Source organism: Gossypium hirsutum, chromosome A10 (genome assembly GCF_007990345.1).
Source record: "Gossypium hirsutum isolate 1008001.06 chromosome A10, Gossypium_hirsutum_v2.1, whole genome shotgun sequence".
Lineage (NCBI taxonomy): Eukaryota > Viridiplantae > Streptophyta > Magnoliopsida > Malvales > Malvaceae > Gossypium > Gossypium hirsutum.
Window position 1 is genome coordinate 114,534,956 of NC_053433.1, and position 26,261 is coordinate 114,561,216.

Sequence of the window (26,261 nt, forward strand, 5' to 3'; positions counted from 1 at the left end):
GTAAAGCTACAAGTTTCAGTTCTTCCGCAGTAGCAATAGGCGGATTTGTCCTTAAAATTCCTTCCGGAAATCTTATATATATATATAATACTCATTCAAGCTCTGTAAATATGAATACATTTCATCGTTCCCATTCATAGAAGTTTCGATGTTAGGTTTATTGTACAAAATGTCTTTGGATTATGGTACAAATTTTAATTTAAAATCCAAACAATACATTTCCACCATCACTATACCATCATATAATCAAACCTAAGCAAAAGGAAAAACTCTATGGAGCTTTTTGTAGCACATAAATGTTGCTTAAAAGCCAAGCAGTTCAAGTTCAAGTCAACCCTGTTTTTGATCGTTCTTTCAAACATAAAACCCTTGGCCCACCATTTTGCTCTGGCCCCTTTTCCCATCCATTTCTGACTTTTATTACAATGGGTGTTTTTTTTTTCCCTTTTTTTTATTTAATTCTTTTTGTTTAGCCAGTCAATGCTTTCAAACAGGATAAGTCATTCTCGTGGGGGTGACACCAATGGAAACCCTTTTCAACTTTTCACACTATTTTCCCTTTTGTTTCACTGCTTTTCTGGGTATTGCTTGCACCAATTTTCCTCTTAAAATCTGTATATTTTCCCTTCCTTTTCCTTGTGGAGAAGATTAACAAAGACCCTTTAGCTTTGTTTCCATATGGGGTCTTGTTTTAGTTCTAGAATCAAAGCTGCTGAGAGCCCTCTCCACCATGGTAATACATGGTTTCTCTCTTTTTCTCCCTTGTTTATGAACTTATAAGCCCTTTTTGATGTTTAGGTGTTTGATATTTTGCTTACAGGGGTTAATTTAAGCAGTAAAATGTCGCCTGTTTCGGTGCCTAGAACAGAGGGGGATATTTTGCAAGCTTCTAATTTGAAGAGCTTTAATTTCAATGATCTAAGAACAGCTACGAGGAATTTCCGACCGGATAGTGTTTTGGGTGAAGGTGGGTTCGGTTGTGTTTTCAAGGGTTGGATTGATGAGAATACATTTACAGCTTCTAAGCCTGGTACTGGCATGGTTATTGCTGTCAAAAGGCTTAACCAGGAGGGTTTTCAAGGCCACCATGAATGGCTGGTAAGTTTATGATATATATGTATCTATGTATGTATGTATGTGCCCAGTTTGATCTATTTGAGTTGAATTTGGATATGTTTTTTGGATACCATCTTTCAAATATATGGAGAAATGAAATATAGTTTGAAATTGCTATCAAGAGGTTAATAAAGAGGATTTTCAGGGCCACCATGAATCGCTGGCAGTATCTCTCTCTCATATATATATATATGCAGATGTATGTTTTCCCTAGTTTAATCCTTGAGCTATGCAGTGGTTTCAAATAAGCTTTTACTATATATATGTTTGTGTGTGTATGTATATTCCTCAGTTCAACCCTCGAGGTCTGTAGTGGTTTCAAAGTCCTTGCTTTGTCCTTAGGTTAGGCTTTTACCATATGTATATGGGGAATAAATCTGTATCCGACATTTGAACTTGGTCATGTTGGAGACAATTCTGTATCTGCTCGAGTCCAAGTAATTTAGAGTTGAACAACAATGGTGAAAAGAATAAACTTATTGAGCCCCTTTAGATGTTAAAAAGCACTAAATTGCTGTCAATAGGTTAATCGGTAGCGTTTGCAGGGCCACCATGGATGGCTGGCAGTATCTCTCACATGTATATATATTTGGCATTATCCATGTCCGTTTTATGGTCCATGTTTGAGATCCGTGGCTGTCCCTTCCAACAATGTGGTCTCCGAGGTTCGAACATACGTTTCTCATATATATATAACATATATGTTTTTCCTAGTTTAATCATTGAGCTATGCAGTGGTTTCAAAGTCTTTGAGATTGACATATATTTGAACTTGGGTATCACCATATTAGTATGATTCTCTAAACTTACAAAAATTTGAACGTAGTTATGTTGGAGACAAATCTGTATCTGCTCAAGTCCGAGTAATGCATGCTTGAACAACAATGGTGAACATAATGAACTTGTTCAGACATTCTTATACGTTAAACTAAGTACTGTTTTGTTTGATGAAATAGTTTGTTAATTTTTAACGATTCATTTGGCTTGTAGGCTGAAATCAACTATCTGGGTCAGCTTGATCATCCTAATCTCGTGAAATTAGTCGGTTATTGCTTAGAAGACGATCATCGGCTTCTTGTTTACGAGTTCATGCCGAAAGGCAGCTTAGAGAATCATCTTTTTAGAAGTGAGGAATTCATTCATTTCGCTTTCCCTTTATCTAAATTGGTTCAACTGTTTCGAGTTTCAATGAATAATCTTTTAACAATGAAACAGGGAATTCTTATTTTCAACCACTTTCTTGGAACCTTCGGATGAAGGTTGCTCTTGGTGCCGCCAAGGGCCTTGAATTTCTACATTCTGACGAGGTGAAAGTCATATATAGAGACTTCAAAACTTCGAACATCTTGCTTGATTCGGTAATGACAACTTAATAACTGAAGTTCTCAATTTGTACTTTTAGTTCCTGCAGTTCTCTCATATCTTTTTCGCAATGTCAAATGACAGAACTATAATGCAAAACTCTCTGATTTTGGTCTGGCCAAAGATGGACCAACTGGTGATAAAAGCTATGTCTCAACTCGGGTCATGGGAACCCATGGCTATGCAGCTCCTGAGTATGTAGCAACAGGTAGCTTTTTAAATCAAATCCATCGTCATTTGATTGCAAATTATGTTTTAACGTAAAATTTGTTCTTATGAAGGCCATCTGACTGCGAGAAGTGACGTGTACAGTTTTGGGGTTGTTCTTCTTGAAATGTTAACCGGCAAGCGAGCAGTAGACAAGAACCGACCATCTAGAGAACATAATTTAGTTGATTGGGCTAAGCCTTACCTTACTAGCAAACGTAAGTTTTTCCAAATTATGGATGCTCGTATCGAAGGCCAATACACACCTGAAGCGGCGTTAAAAGCTGCTTATCTTGCAGTGCAATGCCTATCTACAGAACCGAAGGTTAGACCGAAAATGACTGCAGTAGTGAAAGCACTAGAGCAACTTCAAGACTCCGGTGGCGACAAAGGGGTCCATCAGAATGCAGCAGTTCATAGTTCTCATCCGACTTCGAGGTATGCTCTGAAGAAAAATCCCGACGGACCCCAGCCATCTGCATCTCCATTAAGTACATAAATCTGAAAACAGTCCGATGCATTGCTTTTATTATTTCAGATGGTATTCTATCTTGAACTCGAACATATATATTCCGGCTACCGATCACTGTACAGCTCTCGAATTCAATAATATCCGAAATCTGAATGTTCTGTTTGGATTCATTTTGTGTTATTACCGGTAAATGAATGCATGTTTAAAGATGTTTATATTCAGATCATTGCATCATCTTTAAAAGGCGCATTTATGTTTCGGGTTCAAATCCTAACATTTGTAATTCCCGATTTACGGGCTTTTTTTATATAAAAGAAACCTCCAAAATCACAAAAGCATAGAAATACGAGGAGAGAGTGAGTATGAATGTATGATATTCTGACTTTTCAATTTTCTCGAAGTATATATTTATTAATGAGATTTGTGTCCGAATATAACTTTTTTAATTTAATAATTGAGAGAATATATTTTATAAATGACTTTCATGTCCAAATATAATTTTTAGGATTTAAATTCCTAAAAGTAAAAATAAGGGGACTAAATTCCAAATGTATGAAGAGTTCAGGGACTTGAAGCATATTTTAACTTATAGAGAAGCAGGCCGACCGGGCCCAACAGAGCGGTCCAAAACAGAAAAACATTAACATACAGTACACTACACAGTTTTGAGATCAAAAACTCCGGAAAGCAAAATTTTCCTTTTTCTATTCTGTCGCTGTTTCAGATTTGTCCTCCAAGGTAATCAATCTATGTTCTTCCAAATTCAAAATTCTTGGATTTTTTGGGCATTTTTTTGTTATTGATTATTAAATAAATTTGATCTTCAGATTATAGTTTAGGTCAACTTAGTCAATACTCAAAGAACTTTTTTTTTTCTTGTTTCTTTAATTTTCTTATCTACTAAACAGAAAGTCTTGAGATTATTTGTTTGAATCTTGGGGTTTTATTTTTTCATAATTATGCGAGATTGTGAATCTGGGTATTTTATGAGTTAACAAAATTTAGCCCTTTTTTAATGGATTTTTTTAATTATCTGAATCTTTACTGTATTGAACCCATAGAGTTATTGCATCGCATGGATTAGCAGAAACTTGTTTGAACGAAGAGGGAAAAAATTCTGGGTTTTCTCTCAAAATAAGAAAAAAAAAACTAGGTTATATGGGTTAATTTTATTTGCTTCTTTTGAAAATTATATAAATGGAGTTTCATGTATTGGGTTTTTGAAGGCTTTTGGGATGAGGAGATACAGTCCCCAATACTATAGTCCTCCAAGGAGAGGCTATGGTGGTAGAGAAAGAGGTTTTCCTAGGAGGGGATATGGCGGTGGTGGTGGCGGCGGCGGAGGTTATGGCAGAAGGAGGGAACAGAGTCATGGAAGCCTTTTGGTTAGAAACATTCCTTTGGATTGCAGGTAAACCTTTTATCATAATCCTTTTTCGGAATGTTGGTTAAATGATTTGTTTTAATATATGTTTGATTTTGTTTGCAGACCCGAAGAACTTCGAATCCCTTTCGAGAGATTTGGGCTTGTTAGGGATGTTTATATTCCTAAAGACTACTACACAGGGTTTGTATTGTACCCTTGAAAGTAATTTTGGTTTATCAAGCATTGATCTTTTCCTATGTTTTAATCAAAGTTTAAACGTTCTAGTTCATGGTTTTATTTTGATTAAGCTCGTACTTTTATATTGAACGAGCATACTGATATGTCTTTTTCTAGTTTTCCGGCTTTTAGGATCGGCAAGTAGGATGTTTATACTTTTCGTTCTTTCCTTTTTCGTATTTTCATCTTAGACCTTTAGTTGTCGTATGTAGGAAGTTATTTCCTTCGAGTTGCTTTCTGCACTATTTCTTAAAGCACTTAATTTTTTTTTTCTTTGCCTTATTCAGTAGTGAATTAAAATTTGAACTGGTTTGTCAGGGGGGTTAATATTGGTTTGAAGTAAAAACAAGCCCAAGCCCCACATTTGATGAAGGCCTACTGTTTATGATTGCTTAAACATATTGTGATCCGAGGGTGTTAAGAGTAATGATCATATGAAGAATGTTCCTTTATGAAGCGAAACTATATAATTACACAAATCAATAAAGGTTTTGATTGGGGAAGAAGATTGATTCCTGACCAAATTGAAGCAAATTTGTCGATATCAAGTGCTTCTTATATTTACGAGCTTGTGAAGATTTTTCAAGTCACTTGCCTCTTTTGAAGTTCCTTTGATATTGACTGTTAAGGGAAAAGGTCAGCATTTAGCGTATTTTATTTAAATCAGGAGCCAGTATTAGATATGTAAAGGTATACTACTAAGTAAATGAAGTTGTTGTGGTAACATTGTATTTTAGTGTTTTTTTTTTTTTTTTACTTGTGTTGGCTTATTTCGTTCGTTTCAAACTATCATGTTTAAGTGAAGGATTGGTGCATCCTTTTTGCAGACAACCTCGAGGCTTTGCATTTGTGCAGTTTGTGGATTCTTATGATGCTTCTGAAGCTCAACGGCGCATGAATGGGAAAATATTTGCTGGGAGAGAGATATCGGTTGTTGTGGCTGCAGAGACAAGGAAAAGGCCTGAGGAAATGCGCCATAAATCTAGGATTAGGTACTCTCGTAGTCTTTCTCTCCCACTCTCTCACACACACACGTGCATATGCATCCACACATTCATGCACATGCAGTTTTTTGTTATTTTACTTTTATTTACGTAAGGATTTATCTGGCATGTAATTCTCCAGAGGACCATCGGGCTATGGGGGACGATCATCTTATTATGGTACGTGGCCTACATGGGCATATTCTATTAATTTTGACATGTGTTTGGACTTGGAAGGATCATAGGTGCGGTAGATACTGTTGCAAACTAACTTAGTCATTTGATATGTTGCAGGGCGTTCTCGGTCTCGTTCACCATCCCTATGCGTTCTCCTCACCATCCTTCGAGTTCTAGAGGCCGCTACCGCTCAAGGTAAACCATCAAATTGCTACACATCCCTTTTGCCTTTTAACAAATAAGGTGATCGTATATTTATTTGTCAGGTCATACTCACCTGCTCCAAGACGACGAGGAAACTATTCTGTTTCACCAGGTAGAAGGCATGAAGAACAGCCAAGGTCTCCAATAGGTCCTCCGCAAGAACGAGATGGTGATTACAATCACAGATCATATTCTCCAGGATATGAAAATGCCGATGGAAATGGTTATGGCGAGTAAGTGGAAGTCTATTTCATTGTTTCAACTTTTTTAGCTGTCTCTTTTACTCCAACCTGTATGCCCCTTTGTTTTGGTTTGCTGTTATAAAGAAGTGACCTGTTACGGTGCATGGTAAAACTATACTACTATGCGGCTTTGGGTTCTCAATTCTTGTGCAATGAGAGTTCATTGTTGGTGATTTTCTCTTATGTTTAACTCGACTGTCGTGGCTTATTTCGAATGTTCCATTTGTAGGAAATCCGCATTTGAACCCGAGAACTCTCGGGCCGCATGGAGGCGATCTCCATGTAGATCATCAAGGTCTCCAGGTAGATATTCAAGGTCTCCTTCTGGGTCTAGATCGAGATCTGCCGACCTTCACGTAGGCATAGCAGATAAGTAGCAAACTCTAGCCTCTGGGTGCATATGGCATCTATATCAGATGATGGATTCAGTGGTGATTAGTCTTTTTGTGTGCTTATCTCTATCATTTTGAATGGAACATCTAAAATTGTGGCTTGATTTCATGTTTGTTCTATCTAAAAACTGTAATGAAACAACAACGACGTTTGAGTTTGAGTTTCGGCTCTTCTAAATCTAGTTTTCGTGCTTGGCATTCCGGTTTGAAGCTAGAGTTGAAATCTATGTTATTTGGGCTCAGGAGTACGAGTCCGGCATGTCTATGCTTTTTTTAACAGTGCCATGATTGTTGGAACTGGACGTTATATAGGTCTGGGCAAAGGCTTGAGCCGGCTTTTGAGTGAACCACTCGAGATCGGTTGAATCAGGCTAAAATTCCAGTTGAGTCAGTAATTGAACTGGTTTTTAAAAATATTTTTATGGATTTTAAATAAAAATTTTAATTAAAACTAAACCGGTTAAATCATGAACTGGTGGTTAATCAGTTGAATCCATCTGGTTTAAAAGCTTTAAACAGTGCAAAGTTTGGAACTGGGCTTGATTTGAAGGTTAATAATTGTTTCACGTGATACGAATTGAGCTCAAAGCATTGTATTGATTAGATCATTTTGTCAGTTGAGGCGCTAGCTTACGCTTATATGTGGATTAAAATTTAAATGCATTTGTATATAATGCAGTGACAATTTGTATTTAACGTATTAAGAGAAATAAGCAACTCTCTCAGTATTCAGTGGCATTGTAATTGTCCGTGTGGTAGATATTTAAGTATTTAAATTTTGATTTATGTGTTTTAAATATGTTTTATGTCTGGAAAGATTCGATTGATACAATAAAATGTTTCCATTGTTTATAGCAAATTTTCTCGAGTGCAACAATAAGTATATAGGTGTTAAAATGTTCAAAATTTACGTGAATTTAGTTTTTTCATTCATTTCAAAGAATTTAATCATTTTATCTTTTTTTATCTAAAAATATAAATCTAATTGTTAATATTGTTACATTTTTTTAATTAAATTTAGGTTCATTCTTGAATTTTGAAATTTAAAAATAAAATGACTAAATTTTTTGGAAACAAATAATATAAGGACTCAAATTTTAAAAATTATGAAGAGAATAAGGATTTAGAGGAGTTTGAAAGTAATTTCCTTTTTTTGAGGGGTGGCCCATCCCTCTGCGCCGCCCCCCGCTTAATTTTTTAAAAAGTATTAAAAAAGAAGAATATTTCGTATTTTAGAATTAAAAATTTAAAAAGAAAAAGACATAATCACCAGTTCAGTCAGCCATCAAATCTAAAAAAAATTATGTTAGTTTAACGTTTTATTTCTTTTTATTTTTAAAAATTTAATTCAATTATGAAAGTACGAAATTTTTTTAAATTGATATAATATTTATAATTTAATTTAATATTTAAATAAGAATATAAATGTATTTTAGTAGATTTTAATTTACAAATTAATAAATTAATAACAATATTAATATTAATTAAATTAAAATTTAATCGATAAATTTAAAAATAATTTAAATTTAGAATTAGTAAATAAAAAACTTCAACTTTAAATCCTAATATTTTTAATAAAAAATAATTTTCCTAACATTAATTTAAAAATTTTAAAATGCAAATTGATTTATCGAAATTGACCTAGGCATTATATTCAAATTAATTATCTCAAAATCAATCCAATTGATGAATATAAATGTAAATATAATATATATTTACATAAACATCTGCTGGTACCAAATCAATAACTAGCAGCCTTTTGAGATGGTGTATAATAATGGGCATCCACCTTGTTTTGACCAAGTCCCACATCCATAAAAATCAAACCAAGTTTGGAATATTTAAAAAGCAAGTTGGTCTAGCTAAGATAAATGGTTAAAATTAAATACCTTATATTTATTTATCAAATACGGTATATTTTATATGTTACTAGGATAAAATATTTTACTTTACTCTCCAATAAATTTTCTGATATAATATCAAATTTAATTTTTAACATTTATATATTTTTATTAAATTAAAATTTCTTTTTATTTTATTTTTTTAAAATGAACACTCTTAAAAAAGAATATTTTATTTTATTTAAAAAAACAAAATTTTAATTTAATAATTAAAAATTCTAAATTCTAAATAATTGATTCGCATAAATTTTTTTGTACAATATGAATCACGTAATCATTGGCACTCATGTGTAAAATCACGATGATTTAAATCATAAAAACTTCATGATGAAACCAACTTTAATTAAATTAATTGAATAAAAATATTTTTTAAATTAATAATTAATAATTAAAATTTTAAATTTTACGTTTTACAAAAAATTAAGAAATTAGTCCCTAATTGGATAATATTGTTAAACTTTATAATTAAATTATTGAAAACCCATAATTTAGCGATTTATATTACTTTTAAACAAAAATTAACTGTTCAAGTTCGTAAGTTTAACAACTAAAATAACTTTTTAATTTTCATAAAGTACAAGGATGGAATTTTAACGAATTAATGTCATGAAGGATAGGGGTGAAATTCATATTTTAAAAATGGATAAATTAACATTTAGTCCTTAAATTTAATAAAAAAATTTCATTTTGTCCATATCAGCCTCGAAACATGACACTTTTTTTCTCTAAATCGGTCCCTAAATTTATATTTCATTAAAGCATGATGACGTAACACTACGAGAGTATGTTAAATCCATCGCTTGAATATTTTTTAAAAATTTTAAAAATTTCTACCATATTTTAACAAATTGTTTAAATGCTTTTATAATTTTTTAAAGTTCTCATGTGATGATGTGGCATTTTGTGTTGTCAGAAATTGAGAAAAGTTGTCAAATTTCAAGTCTAATGTGGACAAAAAAAAGTTCAAGGATCAATTTAAAATAAAATCAACAAGTTCAAGGACTAAATGTTGATTTATCCCACAGGAAAATTTTCTAACATTCACCAGACTCTCTTTTATTTGTCAGGGTCACGTGTTCTATATGTGAAAAGACCCGTCAGCCTATAAACGCTTCCATTGCCAAATTCTTCCATTTCTTCTATATAAAGAATCCAAAGAGTCAATCGACTCAAAAAGGTCCAAAAGTTTTCATTCAAAAGAATCTCTCTGAGAAAAAAAAAAGCATCAAATTCAAGGATGGCTGTTGGAATATTGGAAGTGTTCTTGGTTAGTGCAAAAGGCCTTCAAGACTCAGATTTTCTGGGTATGTAATTTTATTGAAACTTCATTTTTTTTTGGATTTATCATTTTATGTTTTCAAATTCTTCCTTTGTTTCATTTTCTTGCTCAATTTCTGTTTTTTTTTCAAGTTTTCATCATGTTTTTTAAATGGAAATACAGAGAATTAAGAGTAAGAGAAATGGTTTTTGATTTGTGCATGTTCTTTGCTTGGTCAATGAAGAGAACCCATTTCTAGTCAATTTAAGATCGAGTGATGGGTGTTTAAATTTTTTTAATTGAATTTTATAGAAAATAGCATAGCTGAAAAACCTTAAAATTCCTTGTTGTCATTAGTAAATCTCAACTTTCTTTCCTGTTATTAAAATATTGATTTGAGTTTAGTTAAGTTAGTTCATGCTGCAGCTTAATATTGAACATTTGTAATATAGATTTTTTCAAAAATTTAAACTATGGGTTTCTCTGCACTAAAAAAAAAATGGTGAAGTGAGCATGATCTGGTTCTTATGTTCTGGATTTTTTCCAAGCTGTAAATCCACATTGTTTCCAGCATTTAACATCCTGGAAAATGAAAAAAAAAAGGTCGTGATTGGTGCAAGATTAGAGACTAATGTGACTTTTTGCAGATGAACTAATGAGTTTTTTTTCCTTTTTTTTTTGTTTGTGATTGGTAGGTGATATGGATCCATATGTTATAATTCAATACAAAGGTCAAGAACGCAAAAGCAGTACGGCCAGAGGTAATTATGAAGTCTTTTTTCCTTTATTTTAAACCTCTTGACTTCTAAATTGCTTGAATTCAGGGTTAGTGTCAGACATGGATTTATGTTGAATACGAGTATGCTCAATTTTCTTTTTAAGTTTTTTAATATATGTAGAGAATAATACCTTTGTATCCCATGTCTTAATATGTGTTGGATATAGGTATTTTACATGGTTCAGGTTTGGGTTTGAATTTATTCGAGTTCTGAGTTGTTGAGGGTTCGGTTCATTTTGAGTTTGGGACATTCGATATCAATCAGATTTTCAGGTTGGGTCATCTTAGGTTCGAGTTACTCCGATGAATCGGCTTAGATTTTCAGGTTCAGATAAAAAATACTAACAGGTCTTTATCAAGCCATACCAATGAAAGTGAGAAACATTATTGGCAATAATCGGAGGAAGCATATCATACATTTTTGTTGTCCTTCTATCACCAGTTCATAACATCGTTGCATAGTTAAATGACTTGGACTCAGATGCGAATGCTATATATGAGCATGTCCTAATACATGTCGGACATAAATACTTCAAGAAAAATAAAGAGCCGGACTGATTAACTTTTACAAAAATTACCTAAAGGGTCAAATTTTGTGCAGGTGATGGATCTATTCCATCATGGAATGAAAAATTCACATTCAAGGTGGAGTATCCAGGGTCAGGTGGTGACTACAAGCTAGTTCTTAAAATCATGGACAAAGACACCTTCTCTTCTGATGACTTTGTAGGCCAAGCCACGTAAGTATACTAACATTAATCGTCACTGTTTTATAGCTAAATTACTCCGACTCGTATCCGTTGTCTGAAATTTTTTCATATACGAGTACTATAAGAAAATAAAAAGTCCGGAAAAACAAGCTTGACAGTGTCATAGCATTCTCTTTTAAGAAGTTGCAAGGTCGAATCTCAGCATATGCAGCCCTTTTCTCTATCTTGAAGCTCGAAAAAGATATTGTAAAACATTTTTTATTTTCATGTTTGCAGCATATTTGTGAAGGATTTGTTGGCAATAGGAGCAGATGAAGGAAGTGCTGAACTACATCCTACCAAACATAGTGTAGTTAATGCTGAACAACGTTATTGTGGAGAAATTGTAGTTGGTCTTACTTTCACCAAAAAGGTATTTAACTTTTTTTTCATGGAAATTGAAAATACTTTCTATCAAGGCCAGAAATTTTATTAGGGGTCGAGATTGAATTACAAATTTTAAAGGATCAAAGTATATTTTTACCATTTTATTAACCGATAGATTCACAAATTTAGAGGACTAAAAGATGAATTTTATCAAACCAAGATCTATCCCCTTGATATTACCCCTTGCTTTTTAGGAAGATTATCCTATCCTATTTCGTATTCGATTTTTTATAGAACTATCTATGGATCGAGTAATCTGTCTAGCTTGATGAATAGGAAAATTTTTATATTAGTCAATCGGTCAATCTAGTTTGAATTAAAAAATGAACCGGTTTAAATTTTTAGATGCACAAAAAAAAAAAAATTGTCTTTTCACCACCTATGGTTTTAAATATGTATGAAATATGAATATTTAATTAACTAATGGCATTTATCTATTATTGATTTTATTTTGCTGGATTTGTACTACAGGAGGAAAATGATGAAGCAGAGTATGGAGGTTGGAGGGAAAGCGATTATTAAGTGGTTAATTTTTGAAAACTATTATTTGTGTTTTTATCACTTTTATTTAAAGCTCTGGATTTTTATTTATTTATTTTTAAAGCTTATGGAATGTTTACATTGTGAATTTTGTTTTAAATAATTTTATTACAAGTTTTAATCATATTTATTTTTTTATATAATGTCTAGAATTACTTATAATTCATTCTCAACCCATAAATAGGAGGATAATGCGCTTCAGCTCACTTAAAACTGACGTTCTCCTGTATTGAAATAATGTTCATGTCAATCGAGTTAATATTCAATCAGTCATTTTATTGTGAATTTTACTTCTCTTATGCTTAGTTTTATTATATTATCGATTAAAAATTATTTGAACCATGGATATGGTATTGTTGGGAGAATTTTAAATTTCGAATATGAATCGTAAAAACAAACATTAGAATACTAAAAAAAATTATTTAAGATCTTTATAAATCTAACATTCTATTATCAAATAGGTTCATTTCAAAATAAAATTTTGATTTGATGAATAAATTCATCTCAATTTGATTTGCATTTAAATTAATTTTAAAATAATCAAACTTGAGATGATTTGAGCTGATGAAAATTTGAAAAACTTGAGAGCTAAAATTATAAAGACTCGAACTCAAAAACAATTCAAATTTAAAACGACTCAAGTATGAAATTAAGTAAACTTGAAATTATCAAAGCACAAAACTAAACTAATAAAAAACTTTATACCTTTTAATTTGATTTGATTTTTTATTTTTTCTTATTAAATTTCTACACAATTCAAAACTAAAGGGATTTAGAAGTTGGGTTAAATAATAACTCAAAATTTTTGGGTCTAATAAAAAACAATGGCTAATCAAACTTAACAGTAAACCTAAGCCGAACATAAAGTGAAGTATAACTGTAAAGCCCACGATTTTTTGGTGCTTCACTAAAGACTTAAACAGCTACTGGGCCTTAGTCAAGGTTCTAGTTGGAAAGCAACCAATATCCCACATCGCTAAAAAACTAAGAAGTTTTATTATTTATATAGGCAAAAGAAGGCCTACGTGGTTGTCCCTTCGGGGACATCCGATAAAATTGGAACGATACAGAGAAGATTAGCATGGCCCCTGCGCAAGGATGACACGCACAAATCGAGAAATGGTCCAAATTTTTTTTTCTTTTTTTTTCCTACATTTTTACAGCTCTGTTTCTTTTTTTTTTCTGGGTTTGGTGTTCATATTCATGGTTTTTGTGTACTTAAGATTGCAATTAGAGTTTTCTTTCTTTCTTTTACTGGCCTTTGTTCACTTGAGAATTTGAAATTGAAGGATCTTTTCCTTGTTTTTAAATTGATTCTCTGGTTTTGGTCTGTTTTACACTCTTGAACACTGAATATTTCAATAACATTTTTTTCGGGGCAATTTTTTAGATGTCTGTTTCCATCTCTTTCTCTATTTTCTTTACATTTGTATGCTCAGTTTGATCATTGATGTATTTTCATGGGTTTATCTTTCTGCGCTTAATATTAAAAATTTAGAGTTTTTCATTTCTGGCTTTATCTTTCTTTTTGCAATTTTTCTCGGTTTTTATGTTCCTCTTTTTGGGTTTGATTTGTTTTGAATCTCAATACCATCTTTCTTTTTTTGCAAATTTTTCTGGGTTTGACGTTCATCTTCATGGGTTTTATGCACTGACGATTCCAATTTAAAGTTGTTTTTACTGGGTTTGGTCTGTTTTACTCTCTTGAGCAGTGAATACCTCAATAATCCTTTATTTAGATTTTGTATAGCTTTTTTTTGTTTTTAAAAGTTTTTAAGTAACCAAAGGACCCTTCAATTTCTAGAGTTTAAATGGAGGGAAAAAATATATTTTTATAATTAAATATTTATATTATGCAACTTCATGTCCAAATATGTTGGCTTTGTATGGTAATTTCCCTTTTCATTGATCTCATTTCACTTGATAGATTGATTCCATGGATTCTTTGTAAAACTTTACAATTAGAACAATGTGATCTTCACAAGAATTTCTATACATGCATGGTGCTCAATGGAAGGCTTTTAATGTTGTTGATGTGCAGGGTTTGAATGATATATTGATATTGGGGGAACTCGATCGAAAAGCTTTCAAAGTCGCTTTCTCCTTGAAGTTCCCGGTCGAAGATCAGCACAAAATGTGAGCTAAATTATGTTCATTATGGAAACAGAATGTGCATGATCGGAAATCACAGCCGTTTAAGATGACCCATACTTGAGGCAACTTGCAGCTATCTATATGGTGCATACACCAACTATAGCTTTTATGTTTTTGCTTTGGTACTTTCTTTCACATAACTTTCACTTGCATGCACTCATTCACTGTTGTGTTCGAGATGATCAACTGGAAAAAACTTGCATTCACCGTTATTCGATTATGGATTGAACCATTTGAGACCGTTCCCTATTCTCAAAAAGTATAATAGGCCGGAAATATGTTGTTCTATACTATGTGCTAGATGTGTATGTCAAAATATGGGCTACAAGAATCGAGTCTGTTTATTCCTTACACTTAAATATTCTGTGATGACTTCTCGGAACAAAGACAACGAGAAGCTGAAAGAGTTGAGAAATGAATACAATGATGTCGCGACTGAGTTGGCAACTGTTTTGGTTCCTCAAAAAGACATCCAAATACTGTTCCAATAATGCTATCTCATTAGGAAGAGTCTCCATCTTAGCTTCTTCCACTTCCAATAGATAGTTCAGGCTCAAGCTCAAGGGATAGTTCATGTAATCTAGCCAATTTACACACAGCAGATAGGGTGGTTGGTTCACTAGTTTTCATTTTTCACTCTAGAAGTCAACTTTTCTTTGAAGGGCACTAATGAAACTAGAAATGAAATAGGACTCAGGTAGGTGTGGATTAAATTGGAGCATGTTGTACTAACCCTTAGCTTCGCCACTGATCAACATCCGAGGCAACTTGCAATCTCCTTTAAGAGATGAGTAGACGACTAGTTCGATCAGCATTTGCAATCCTTTTTTTCTTTCCGGGGGGCATGTTTGCGGCATACTTGTGAAGGACTTGTTTGCAATTGGAGCAAATGAAGGAATTGCTGAACTGTATCCTACTAAACATAGTGTAGTTAAAGCTGAACAATGTTACTGTGGAGAAATGGTAGTTGGTGCTACTTTTACCAAAAAAGGTATTTAAATTTTTTTCCCATGGAAATTTAAAATACTTTTCGTATCTGAGTTTTCATAGACCTGTCCATAAATCGAGTAATCCGTCTAGCTTGATAAGCTTGGTCTATTCAAGCTAAATAAGATTTTTTTGACCTTGAGCCGGTTTGACTTGTTTCGACCTATTTTGAATTAAAATTTAATACTATATTATAAAAATGTTTTTAAATAGAAAGTAAAAATGAGTGGTTGTTTTTTTTTTTAAAATTTGTTTAATTTCTCAATTTTGATTGAATTTAAATAATCGGAACTTGAAGTGATTTGAATTTAAAATAATTTGAACTTGAAAAATTCGAGGGTCAAATTGGAATGAGCCTAATGCAAAATAATCCAAAATTGAAACGACTCGAATTAGAAATTAACCAAACTTTAATAAAGTACAGGGATTAATTCAGAATTTAACCCTGCGTTTATAATTTTTTTGTCTTTTTAACTTCGAACATGGCCACCTTTCTTCAAAATGCTGCAACATAGTTGATCTTTAGCAGTTTCCTGCACACACACACAAAAACCTTCAAATTTTTGGCCCTTTGCAAAGAAGAAGGTAAACCCATCCTCACCATAGTTTCTTTTTCATTTCGTTTGTTTCTCTTGAAACTCTGAAATCGAAAGCCAAAATATGTTATCTAAACTTAAAAGGAGATTCCTTTTTTCGAACAAATGTGCATAATCTTCGGGAAGATAGGAGATATTTTAAGCATGGAGAGTGAGATTTCTTTGAATGAAAATAAAAATTTGTAGGGTAAAGTTCAATATTGCTTAACATATATGCAGAAATGGAAGACGAGCGGTTGCGGAATGAGCTCGAAGTTATGGGTGATAGAGACGGTATTCAACAATCAGCTACACACAATGGGAGCTCAGTATTCAACAAAACATATGGAGTAAGTGATTGCTAGAATTTGCAGTAGGCTTTGCAATTAAATACATTATTCGAAACCATTAGATGATGCTTAGTATTTAATATTTATCCTCAGCCGATGATGGCTGAGGCCCTCGAGATCATAAACCAGTGTAAAAATTTTGAGACGCTCAATGCCATTTGGATCAAGCAATCCCTCGAGATTGGTTATTTGAAAGCTTCGGAAAATGCGGAAAGGATGGTGAGCTCGAGAATAAGATCAAGGCTAAGGAAAAGGAACTTGCCAAAGTGAGCAATAAGCTCGAGGAGGCAGATAACTCATTGGCAGACCGGGAGAACAAGATGCAGAAAAAACTAGGAACCTTCTGCGTGAGAGGTGTTGACTACGATTGCTCGGTGATGTCTCTCATCGACCTAGCGAATGGATGCTACTTTATGCATTAGTTACCATTTATATTTCAATTAGAAATGCATCACATAATTGAACTATTGTGTTATATGATTAAATTCTCTGTTAAGGAATATCATTCAAAGGGTTATCTGGAAACTAACATATCTTTGTCTTCCAGAATACGGTTCCAAACAATTCGCTACGACCGACTGCCGTAGAGCAAAAGAAGGCCAATGAATGTGAAATGAGACCGCTAGTAGTTGACGATCTGGAGGTTTGTTCTTCGTGTTCTTTTCATTAATACCACAATACCATATGCATACCCTGTCATGAATATTGTATAATAGAATGTTAGTTTGCATAACCTTCCAATATGCTGCAAATAGTTTCCAACATTTTACTCTGTGCTACGATTTAATTCTCTGTTAAGGAATATCGTTCAAAGAGTCATCGCGAAAGTAACATCTTTTCTCATCCAGGCTGATGAATATGTAATGGAACTGCCAGTGACCGAAGATTCGGAGGTTTGTTCTTCGGGGACATACTTCAGGGCCATGGTCAAAAACTATCCCACATTGCTAAAGAACCATAAGGAAGAAGCATTTATATAAGCGAAAGAAGCAGCACATAACTGTCCCTTCGGGGACATCCGATAAAATTGGAACGATACAGAGAAGATTAGCATGGCCCCTGCGCAAGGATGACACGCACAAATCGAGAAATGGTCCAAATTTTTTTCATTTTTTTTCCCACATTTTTAAAGCTCTGTTTCTTTTTTTTTTCCTCGGTTTGGTGTTCATATTCATGGGTTTTTGTCCACTTAAGATTGCAATTAGAGTTTTCTTTCTTTCTTTTACTGGGTTCGGTCTGTTTTACTCTCTTGAATTGTGAATTTGATTTTTTTTTTCCATTTTTTCAGCTTTGTTGCATTTTCCCCCCTGGGTTTAGTTTTCATGTTCATGGGTTCCGCGCACTTAAGATTGCATTAGAGTTTTTTTGTTTTTCCCTTTTTACTGGGTTTTGGCCAGTTTTACTCTGTTGAACCGTGCATACCTCAAGTTTTCTGGGAATAAATTGTTGCTTATATATTTGCTGGCCAACAGTGCTAATTTTCTGATATATTGGCCAGAATTGAAGGAAGAAGGTCCAATTTTGGTTTTGATCCTTCTACTACTATCTTAAGATTTAAAAGAAATTCAATTAAACAATTTCTTCCAATAAAATTAAACAAGAAGGCCCAGAAATTGACCTGCACACTTAGACATGTTTCTCTTTGAAAAAAATTCGAACAGGGTTTTAAAATTTGCAATGTGTTTAATCAAATGATATCCTGAATTTTGCTAAGGGTGTCTCATATCCTTGAATCCTTTTTTTGCTTGGCAAGTGATTCATTGAGTTTTTGTGATCAAATTTCATGTTTCTTTTTATAGTATGGGAATTTGTGGGAAAATGCTTGGCAATATGGAAATGAAACCAATTTCAATTTCCATTTCCAAATGCACCAGCAAAGTGGTGAAGCTTATTGTTGAAAAATTCTTCAATAATGTCAATAATGAAAAAGTAGAAAATGGAAAAACAGAGAATAATTTTGGTTCTTCATGCTATTTGTAGTTATAGAGAGTGGATTTCTTTGATTTTAGTAACCAATATTATGATTCCAACATTTGGGGTTTTAATCTCAATATATGAACTTGGCTTTGCTTCTTAGTGTTATTGTTGAAATTTTTAGGATACCTGTATCTTAATCCATTTACGTGATTTGATAATGATATTTGCAGGCACTTAAATCTTCCATTGAAATGGAGAATACCAACTACGAGGAGGAGCTGAAGAATGATCGCAGGCTTGTTTGCAGTCTCATATACAAGATTAATTGCAGAAAAGAACAGTTGTCCCAAATGGAACGTGACTATAACGAGATGACCGCAACTCTTCAAGGACTCATCAATGGCCTCATAGCAAAAATTAACTCCAAGGACAGTAATCTGTGGGGTTGGGAGCTTCAATATAATGTAATCGTGAGACAGTTGAAGGGCAAGAATGCTGTGTTGCGCCGTGCGTTTGCTGAAGGTACTTTAGATTATATATGTGTATGTAGTGAGCAGAATACTATGTGTTAATTGAATCATTTGGTACCCTTTGATTGATCTTAGGAAGGGGATATAAATGTCAGGATTTGAACCCCAAACTTGGCTTTTATTACGGGAACCGGATCAATTTAGGCTCGGATAAGCTTAATGTGTTCGGAACCAGATAAGAACATAATATATAGGAACACTTTGGCCATACGAGGCTAATGCTTATATGATTCACATTACAGACTACATGCTCCTAGTGATAACTCTTCTGTAAGTTTTATTAGTTGAATAGCTTTATGATGTATTAATCTATAAAATCTGGGTGTCATATTATGAAATTGTATACGGTTTCACCACCTTTATTATCATTGCATTTTCTCATGCTTGTTTTTCTATGCAGAAATTCGAAAAGGAAAAGCTGGAAACTTTAAGCTAAGTTGTTTTCCTTCATTTGCTAAAATGCTTGCCTCGTGAGACTTGAATTTTGATGCAAGAATCTAATTATGTGTTGATAATCGGATACATAATTGAGTTTCTTGAGCATGAGTATCCTTGAGTAGCAAAATGATGGCAAAAAGTTGATTTTATCCTTCTGGTTTTCCTGTATGTATCCCATGCAATTTCAAAATACTAATTGACTGGTTTCTACTGCTATCATTCATGATGTAGTATATGCAGGGATTTAATGCCTCTCAATCAACCATTGGAATCAAAAGAATGGGAGACCTTAATTCGGAACCTTTTATAGATGAATGAAGATGATGAAAGATTGAAGGAACTGAGGAATGAATGCGGCGAAATGATCTTCGTGGTTGTCATCGATGCATTACTGGAATCGGAAGAGTATAATCCAAGTGGGAGATACGTAGTTTCCAAGCTGTGGAATTTCGAAGAGGATCAAAAAGCCAGCTTAAAAGAAGCTATCAAGCACCTCATCCCTGAGCGAAGCTTACAACAAGTTGATCCCTTTACTTATCGAGCACATGGTAAGCCGAGCTGTGAGCTAACCCCAGTATTTTGCTTAAACATTTACATGAGTTTCATTGCTATGTTAATCTATGTACTAACAATATTATGAAGTAAGGCAATTTTGTGTACATTATATTGGGATGCAAGCTGAATTCCCATTAATCAGCTTCAACCATACATACATATACATACATATATATGAAGTTAAGAACATAAGTGCTGATAAATGGTACATTACTCAGATTGGTAATATATTGGTGCCGAATGTTCTAAAATTTAACCAGCATTACTGGTAATATATTAGTACCAAAATTTACTAATTATTGTTAATAAATCTTCAAAAATTTCAGATTTGATAAAGATAAAATGGCAATAATGAATAAAAATATTGACTTTTTGAGATCTTATTTAATGAAGGGAAGTTGAATTTGGAAACTAAATCGACCTAAGGGAAATAAAAGCAAAATATGGAAAAATAGGCTCGGGAAAACAAGTGTTATCCTTCATATATCTTGATCATTGTCTAACGCCGCCAATTTCCCCCCCTAAGTTTACAGCAAGAAGAAGAAAAAGAAGACAAACGGCAACGTTAAGCCATTTTCATCGCAGGATTTTTTTTTTAAATTTTTTGTATACATTTTGTTACTTATTTATTATATATTTTTGAAGTTTCCATAGGCATTTCTACCTTTCCAAAATGGTGTCTTTTTACTTGTTTTTTACTGGGTTATTGACATTTGTTCCATAGAATAAATTTCTTTGATTTTGGGGTTCTATATGTATTTTTTGTATGAATTTGACTTGAGTTAGCCATAAAAATTCCACCTTTAATCTCAATATGTGAACTTGGCTTTGCTTCTTATGGTTATTATTTTGTTTAAATTTTTAAGATACCCTCTTGAGATCTGATTATTTAATCCATTTATGCGATTGATAATGATATTTTCAGGCACTTAATCTTCCATTAAAATGGAGAAAACCAACTACGAGGCGGAGCTGAAGAATGAGCGAAAGCGTGCTTGCAGTCTCTTATATGAGATTGATCGCAGAAAACAACAGTCGTTTGAAATGGAACGTAAATATAACGAGACGACTGGAACTCTTCAAGGACTCGTTGATGGCCTCGTAGCGAAAATTAACTCCAAGGACAAGTTTGCGGGATTGGGAGCTTTGATATAACAAAACCGTGAGACAGTTGAAGGGCGAGAACGCTGCATTGCGCCGTGTGTTTGCCGAAGGTACTTTAGATTATATATGCATACATTAGCGAGCAGAATACTATGTATTAATCGAATCGGGTGGTACGATGAACGACATGTCGTTTTTCGATGTTATACGGTTTGCATCTAAAACTTTGATTGATCTTAGGGTCATTCTTTCTGTACGAAAGAAGTCATGGATTAAGGATTGGGAAGGGGATAAAAATTTCGGGATTTGAATCCTGAACTTAGCTTTTATTACTGGAACCAGATAAATTTAGGCTTGAATAAGCTTTAATGTGTTCGGAACCTTTCCAACTTGTTTTCTTTTATGCAGAAAACTGAAAGGAAAAGTGTTGAAGCTGATCTCCATGCAGTTGGTATGAAGCAAGTGCAGCTGGAAGCTGGCCATGCAAGTTCGTGACAAGCATGCAGCAACCTTGGTTTTGTGTTGCTGTTGGATTTGAACTAATATTTTGTTCATTTTGAAGTCTAGTTTATTATAAGCTTTTTGATTGATGTAATTTGATGTTGATGGAGCTGTTAACCAGCTTTGTGTTAATGTACAAGTTAAGTTTTTGTTATTTGAAAAGCTTAGTGGAAGTAGGTATATGTTTAGGTAGAAATTTGACTTGTAAGTCTTTTTATTTTGATATATGTAATGGCAACAAGCTAATGGTGTAGCAATGAATGAAATGCACTTCATTTTCATCAATACTCTCAACTGATTCCATTACTTCTTCTACTGTTTTCTTCCTTCTTCTTTTCTTTTGCTCGATTCCTTCTTGTTTGTTCAGCAAGCATCGTGACTTGCTGCTTAAGCCAAGCTCGACTAGCTGCTCGCTTGCTCGTTAACACCAACAAAAAGGCTGAAAACTTTAAGCTGAGGTGTGAACTTAGACGGAAAACCAAGGAACTCGAAGATTATAAATCTCGGAATGATAACAAAATGGAACGAAGCAGCTTGTTGAATGAAATTGAAGCTGTTAGCATACTCATCTTAATTTTCGTTTTCGATATATGAACTATCTTTTATTGAGATTCGCTGGGAAAACCTGCAGTTAATTGTTGATGGTTATGATTTGCCGAGTGGACATTTAACAATGTGGATTGTATCTGATACAGCCGAAAGAGAATGTGCTTTGTCAAGATCTTGTTGAACTCGAGAAAACTACAAGCGAGCAGATTGCTGCTCTAAAGGAACAATTGGAGGAAACATCAGAGGCATTGAAAGATATGGAAAGCCGAAACAGTTGTCTTACGGTGAAACAAATCTTAACTAATCGAGAACTGCAAGATGCGCGAAAAGAATCAGTAAGTGTATTTCCTCGTTTTCCTTTGTTTTCTTGGATGTTTTATTTCTTTAGGTGACATATCTCTTCGGAATCAGGTATGAAAGTGTTAAACTGAAGACTTCTCTGGTGCTTGATATGCAGGGTCTAAATGATGTATTGACAAGCCGAGCAACTCTTGTAGTAAAAAGAATGGGAGAGATCGATCAAAAAGCTTTTGAAGTTGCTAGCCCCGGGAAGTTCCCGAATAAGGATTGGCAAGAAACGTGTGCTAAATTATGTTCATTATGGCAACAAAACTTGCAGGATCCGAAATGGCACCCGTTTAAGATGATCAATATCCAAGGCAACTTGCAGGTATGGTCCATACACTAACCATTCCGTAATCCGGTTATCGAAAATCTGTTTTTCTCCTGAATGTGCTAAACATACATGTTAGAATCGAGCTGGTTTATTGCACAAATATATATTAAGGGGATGGCTACTCGGTAGTGTAGGAAATAGAAGACGAAGACGAGGAGAAGCTGAAGGAGTTGAGAACTGAATACGGTGATGTCGTGTACGAGGCTGTTAGGACCGCATTGATGGAAATGAACGAAGATAATGCGAGCGGAAGGTATGCAGTCCCCGAGCTTTGGAACACAAAGGAAGGAAGGAAAGCCACCATGAAAGAAATTGTTCAGTACGTAATCCTGCAACTGAAGATTCATACGCGTAAACGAAAGCGTATTCCGTGATTTCGGTCCGGCTATTTTCATGGTAAGGTTACCTATCTTTTACAGTCAATCACTCATCATTTTACTGTTCATTTTCGCTTTTTACATATCATGAAAACTAATCATTTTATTTCGAGATTTGTGATTGTCATTCCCAACTTTTTTTTTATTTCTTTTTAATATCATATTAGATTTTAGAATTCTTTTCCAAGTTAAATACTAATATATATTATAACCCCATGTTTCATTATTTAACATTTTCTAACAAATCAACTTATACTGTTATGAGTTTTTTTTTCATATTATCTTCAAAAGTTGTTAATCAAAGGCAATTAGATTTAGATTTGATCAATCCTGATTTATCATAAAAAATCAATAATTTAAATTTGTTCAATCCGAGTTAAATTATTCGAACTAAAATAAACCTTCAAATAATTTGAGTAATTTAAACTTAAATTTGACTTTAATATAAAATTAATTTGAATCGGAATGATGTGAAAAAATTCTAATTTTGAATTAATCTGATCTAGATCAAAATCCAACTCTTGCTATAGCCCAAGACCCATCACCAATGTATAATGTATATATATAATTGGGTAATTACTCTCTTCCTAAAAGACATGTTGCAGCGCAATCGATTATATATTTAGGATTTTTTTTTCTTTTTCGATGTGGGATTAATGACTTTGATTATGTATTAATAAATTTTAACATTGAAAGTAAAAGTAGAGAAATTAATGTTTAAATGTACCAAGTGCATGTTTTTAACTTTTAAATTTTTATTTTTATAATTTGATACAAATAAATAATTAACCTAATGCCAAATATGAGCGGATCATATTGTAACAATCAATTCTTTTAATGTCCTTTGTGCAATTAAATAACAACGAGAGAGGTTAATCTTTTTCACAACATGCCTACATCCTCATTTAATAAATGATTTTAATTGTTATATAATTCTTAGTATAGTATCAAAACTGATTATAAGGACAAAGCCAGAAAATTCTTATGGGACCGAATTAAATTGTATATTTTTATCATAGTAAAAATGTAATTTTACTATTTTAGTAGCCTATGTCTTTATAATTTTTAAAGGATAAAATTAAAATTTTATCATTTGGGAGGTTAAAAGTGTAATTTTACAATTACGAATTTAAAATCTTATAAATTATAAAAGGACTTAAATGAAATTTTTTTTGACTTATTAACCGAATAGTGATTATAATATGAATCAAATTATGACTTATTAACCGAATATTTTTCTATCCAAAAAATAATTTGGATTCGAATAATGTCTACATGATTTTTCAGAATTGATTGTTTTTTATTCGTTTTGGGGTAACATTTTCCCTATGTATTCATATAATTGCCTTATAAATAATGTGCGTTATTGTAAAGAAAGTTGATGTATTATTCTTCGATACCTACCTCGTTTTTTCTTGCCCTTTATTTGCTAATAAAACACAGCGTTTACATTGGGACCATAATTTCATGAAGAAAGGGGAAGACTTTGCCATTCCCTATTATCCTTCTCTAAGCTAAGGAGGTCTATTTACTAGTGACAAACGGCTTATATCGATCTCTTTTCGGACTAAGATTATCTCCTATTTAAACCAGTTTTGGGCATTTTAAATTTGGATAATATTGAGTTGAGACAGTCTTAATTTAAAATAAGGATTTAGATTAATTAATCCATGAATTGATTGAACAAATGATTGAGCTGATTTTTTAAAAGATGTATTTATTTTTAATAATTTATCCAATTAAACCAATTAGATTAGGAGGAGAAGTGATTTTTACTGCACGCTGTGCAATGAGAGACACCTACAAGGTAAAAAGTACATAAACTTATGGAAATGATTTAAAGTTTAAGTAAATAATTTAATCAAAAATATATATGAAATAATTTAAAGTTTAGTGGTCGAGGGTTCAATTCTCACCATGGGTATGGAGCAACTTTAAAACTTGTGACTAATATCTATCTTTAATGGGCCTATAAAATACGGAAGATTAATTACTAAACTCGCTCTGCTAGAAATACCTTAAAAAAAAATTTATGAACACTTTATTATGACTTACGGAACGTGGAATGAAGACCAATTGGTTTTTGTTGAATTAAAATGCAACCAATAAAAATAAAATTAATTAACGTTTGAGTATTTAATTTTAAAAATGATCAAGATGTAACTACTGTATGAATAATTAATTTAAAAGTTATTAAAGATATTTATATATGTCATAATTAATTTAAAAGTTATTAAAGATATTTATATATGTCATTTTTTATAATTATTAATGACATACAAACAAATTAATCAATAGCGTCGTCTCTCAAAGATAATATTTATAGTGGTGGAATTAGAAAAAATTTTGGACGGTCGGAATCAAATTGTATATTTTTACGATAGTAAAAATGTAATTTCCTCATTTTAACAATCTATATCCTTATATTTAAAGGATTAAATTAAATTTTTATCATTTTAAAAGGGAGCAAAGTATAATTTTATTATTACTAATTTATAATTTTATAAATTATAAAGAGCATAAATAGAAAATTTTCATTTTAGGAAGGCTGAGGCCTTGGCCCTTAGCTTCGCGATCGGATATCTAAGCCTTGAAAACATCCTTCCTTATATCATGTCTTTTTCTACTTTGGTTGTGATGTAGGAGCGAAGCCAAAAAATCTTTTTAGAAGGCCAAAATTAAATTATAATTTTTGTTATAACAAAAATATAAATTTCAAAAGATTAAATCAAAATTTTATTATTTTTAATGAAGACTAAAATACAATTTTTTTATTAATTTAAAAATTTTAAAGATCAAAATAAAATATATTCTATTTTAAGAGAGGTTGGGCCCTACCAACCCCTAGATTTACTCCTTATGTGCTTTCTTTGATTCTAAGCACTCCAATAAATACTTCGTCCAATATATATATACGAGAAATAGTTTATTTAGAAAAAAAAATTAATTTGGCAAATGACGTCCTTACATAAAAATACTTTAATGCAATTGGATCAACTCATTCACTCAACCTTCAAGAGGAGAAAAAAATAAACATCTTCTTTATTTAATACATGGATGCCTAATAATTCGTTTATTTAATTACTTATTTTGTTTCTCGAAAAAAATTATTTTGTTTATGAATTGTTTATATTTATTACCAGCATTTCCCTAAGAACAAATATATATTTGCACCAA

At 32.6% G+C, this 26,261-nt stretch overlaps 3 protein-coding genes, 2 non-coding genes and 1 pseudogene across 7 annotated transcripts; all 6 read left to right on the forward strand.

Moving 5' to 3' along the window:
- The first annotated feature begins 458 nt into the window (after nt 1-458).
- Nucleotides 459-3,327, forward strand: LOC107942495 (receptor-like cytoplasmic kinase 176). The gene is made up of 6 exons (XM_016876169.2): nt 459-733; nt 821-1,098; nt 2,107-2,242; nt 2,332-2,474; nt 2,563-2,686; nt 2,760-3,327. The coding sequence occupies exons 1-6, from the start codon at nt 679-681 to the stop codon at nt 3,182-3,184; spliced, it is 1,161 nt and encodes a 386-aa protein (XP_016731658.1). The 5' UTR covers nt 459-678; the 3' UTR covers nt 3,185-3,327.
- A 428-nt stretch (nt 3,328-3,755) lies between these two features.
- LOC107942496 (serine/arginine-rich SC35-like splicing factor SCL30) lies at nt 3,756-6,968 on the forward strand (annotated as a pseudogene).
- A 2,784-nt stretch (nt 6,969-9,752) lies between these two features.
- LOC107942491 (16 kDa phloem protein 1) lies at nt 9,753-13,495 on the forward strand. Its single transcript, XM_016876162.2, has 5 exons — nt 9,753-9,963; nt 10,613-10,678; nt 11,297-11,435; nt 11,682-11,817; nt 12,303-13,495. Exons 1-5 carry the CDS (start codon nt 9,897-9,899, stop codon nt 12,351-12,353), a joined length of 459 nt encoding a protein of 152 aa, XP_016731651.1. The 5' UTR covers nt 9,753-9,896; the 3' UTR covers nt 12,354-13,495.
- LOC107942489 (factor of DNA methylation 1) lies at nt 13,372-23,214 on the forward strand. 3 transcript variants are annotated; one of them, XM_016876161.2, is made up of 12 exons: nt 13,372-13,493; nt 14,413-14,609; nt 16,328-16,437; nt 16,985-17,080; nt 17,286-17,530; nt 18,585-18,876; nt 19,285-19,870; nt 20,803-21,091; nt 21,390-22,037; nt 22,178-22,366; nt 22,489-22,701; nt 22,842-23,214. In XM_016876161.2, exons 9-12 carry the CDS (start codon nt 22,002-22,004, stop codon nt 23,079-23,081), a joined length of 678 nt encoding a protein of 225 aa, XP_016731650.2. In that variant the 5' UTR covers nt 13,372-13,493; nt 14,413-14,609; nt 16,328-16,437; nt 16,985-17,080; nt 17,286-17,530; nt 18,585-18,876; nt 19,285-19,870; nt 20,803-21,091; nt 21,390-22,001; the 3' UTR covers nt 23,082-23,214. The 3 variants fall into 3 exon arrangements, 2 of the variants coding, with proteins under 2 accessions (XP_016731650.2, XP_016731647.2); XM_016876158.2 differs by lacking the exons at nt 14,413-14,609; nt 16,328-16,437; nt 16,985-17,080; nt 17,286-17,530 and having other exon boundaries at nt 13,402-13,493; XR_005902915.1 differs by lacking the exons at nt 13,372-13,493; nt 20,803-21,091; nt 21,390-22,037; ... (1 more) ...; nt 22,489-22,701; nt 22,842-23,214 and adding exons at nt 13,525-14,260; nt 15,216-15,433 and having other exon boundaries at nt 19,285-19,986.
- LOC121209035 (U6 spliceosomal RNA) lies at nt 13,403-13,505 on the forward strand. Its single transcript, XR_005904153.1, has one exon. It is a non-coding gene; the product is annotated as a U6 spliceosomal RNA (small nuclear RNA).
- Nucleotides 17,440-17,542, forward strand: LOC121209047 (U6 spliceosomal RNA). The gene has a single exon (XR_005904165.1). It is a non-coding gene; the product is annotated as a U6 spliceosomal RNA (small nuclear RNA).
- Nucleotides 23,215-26,261: the final 3,047 nt, after the last annotated feature.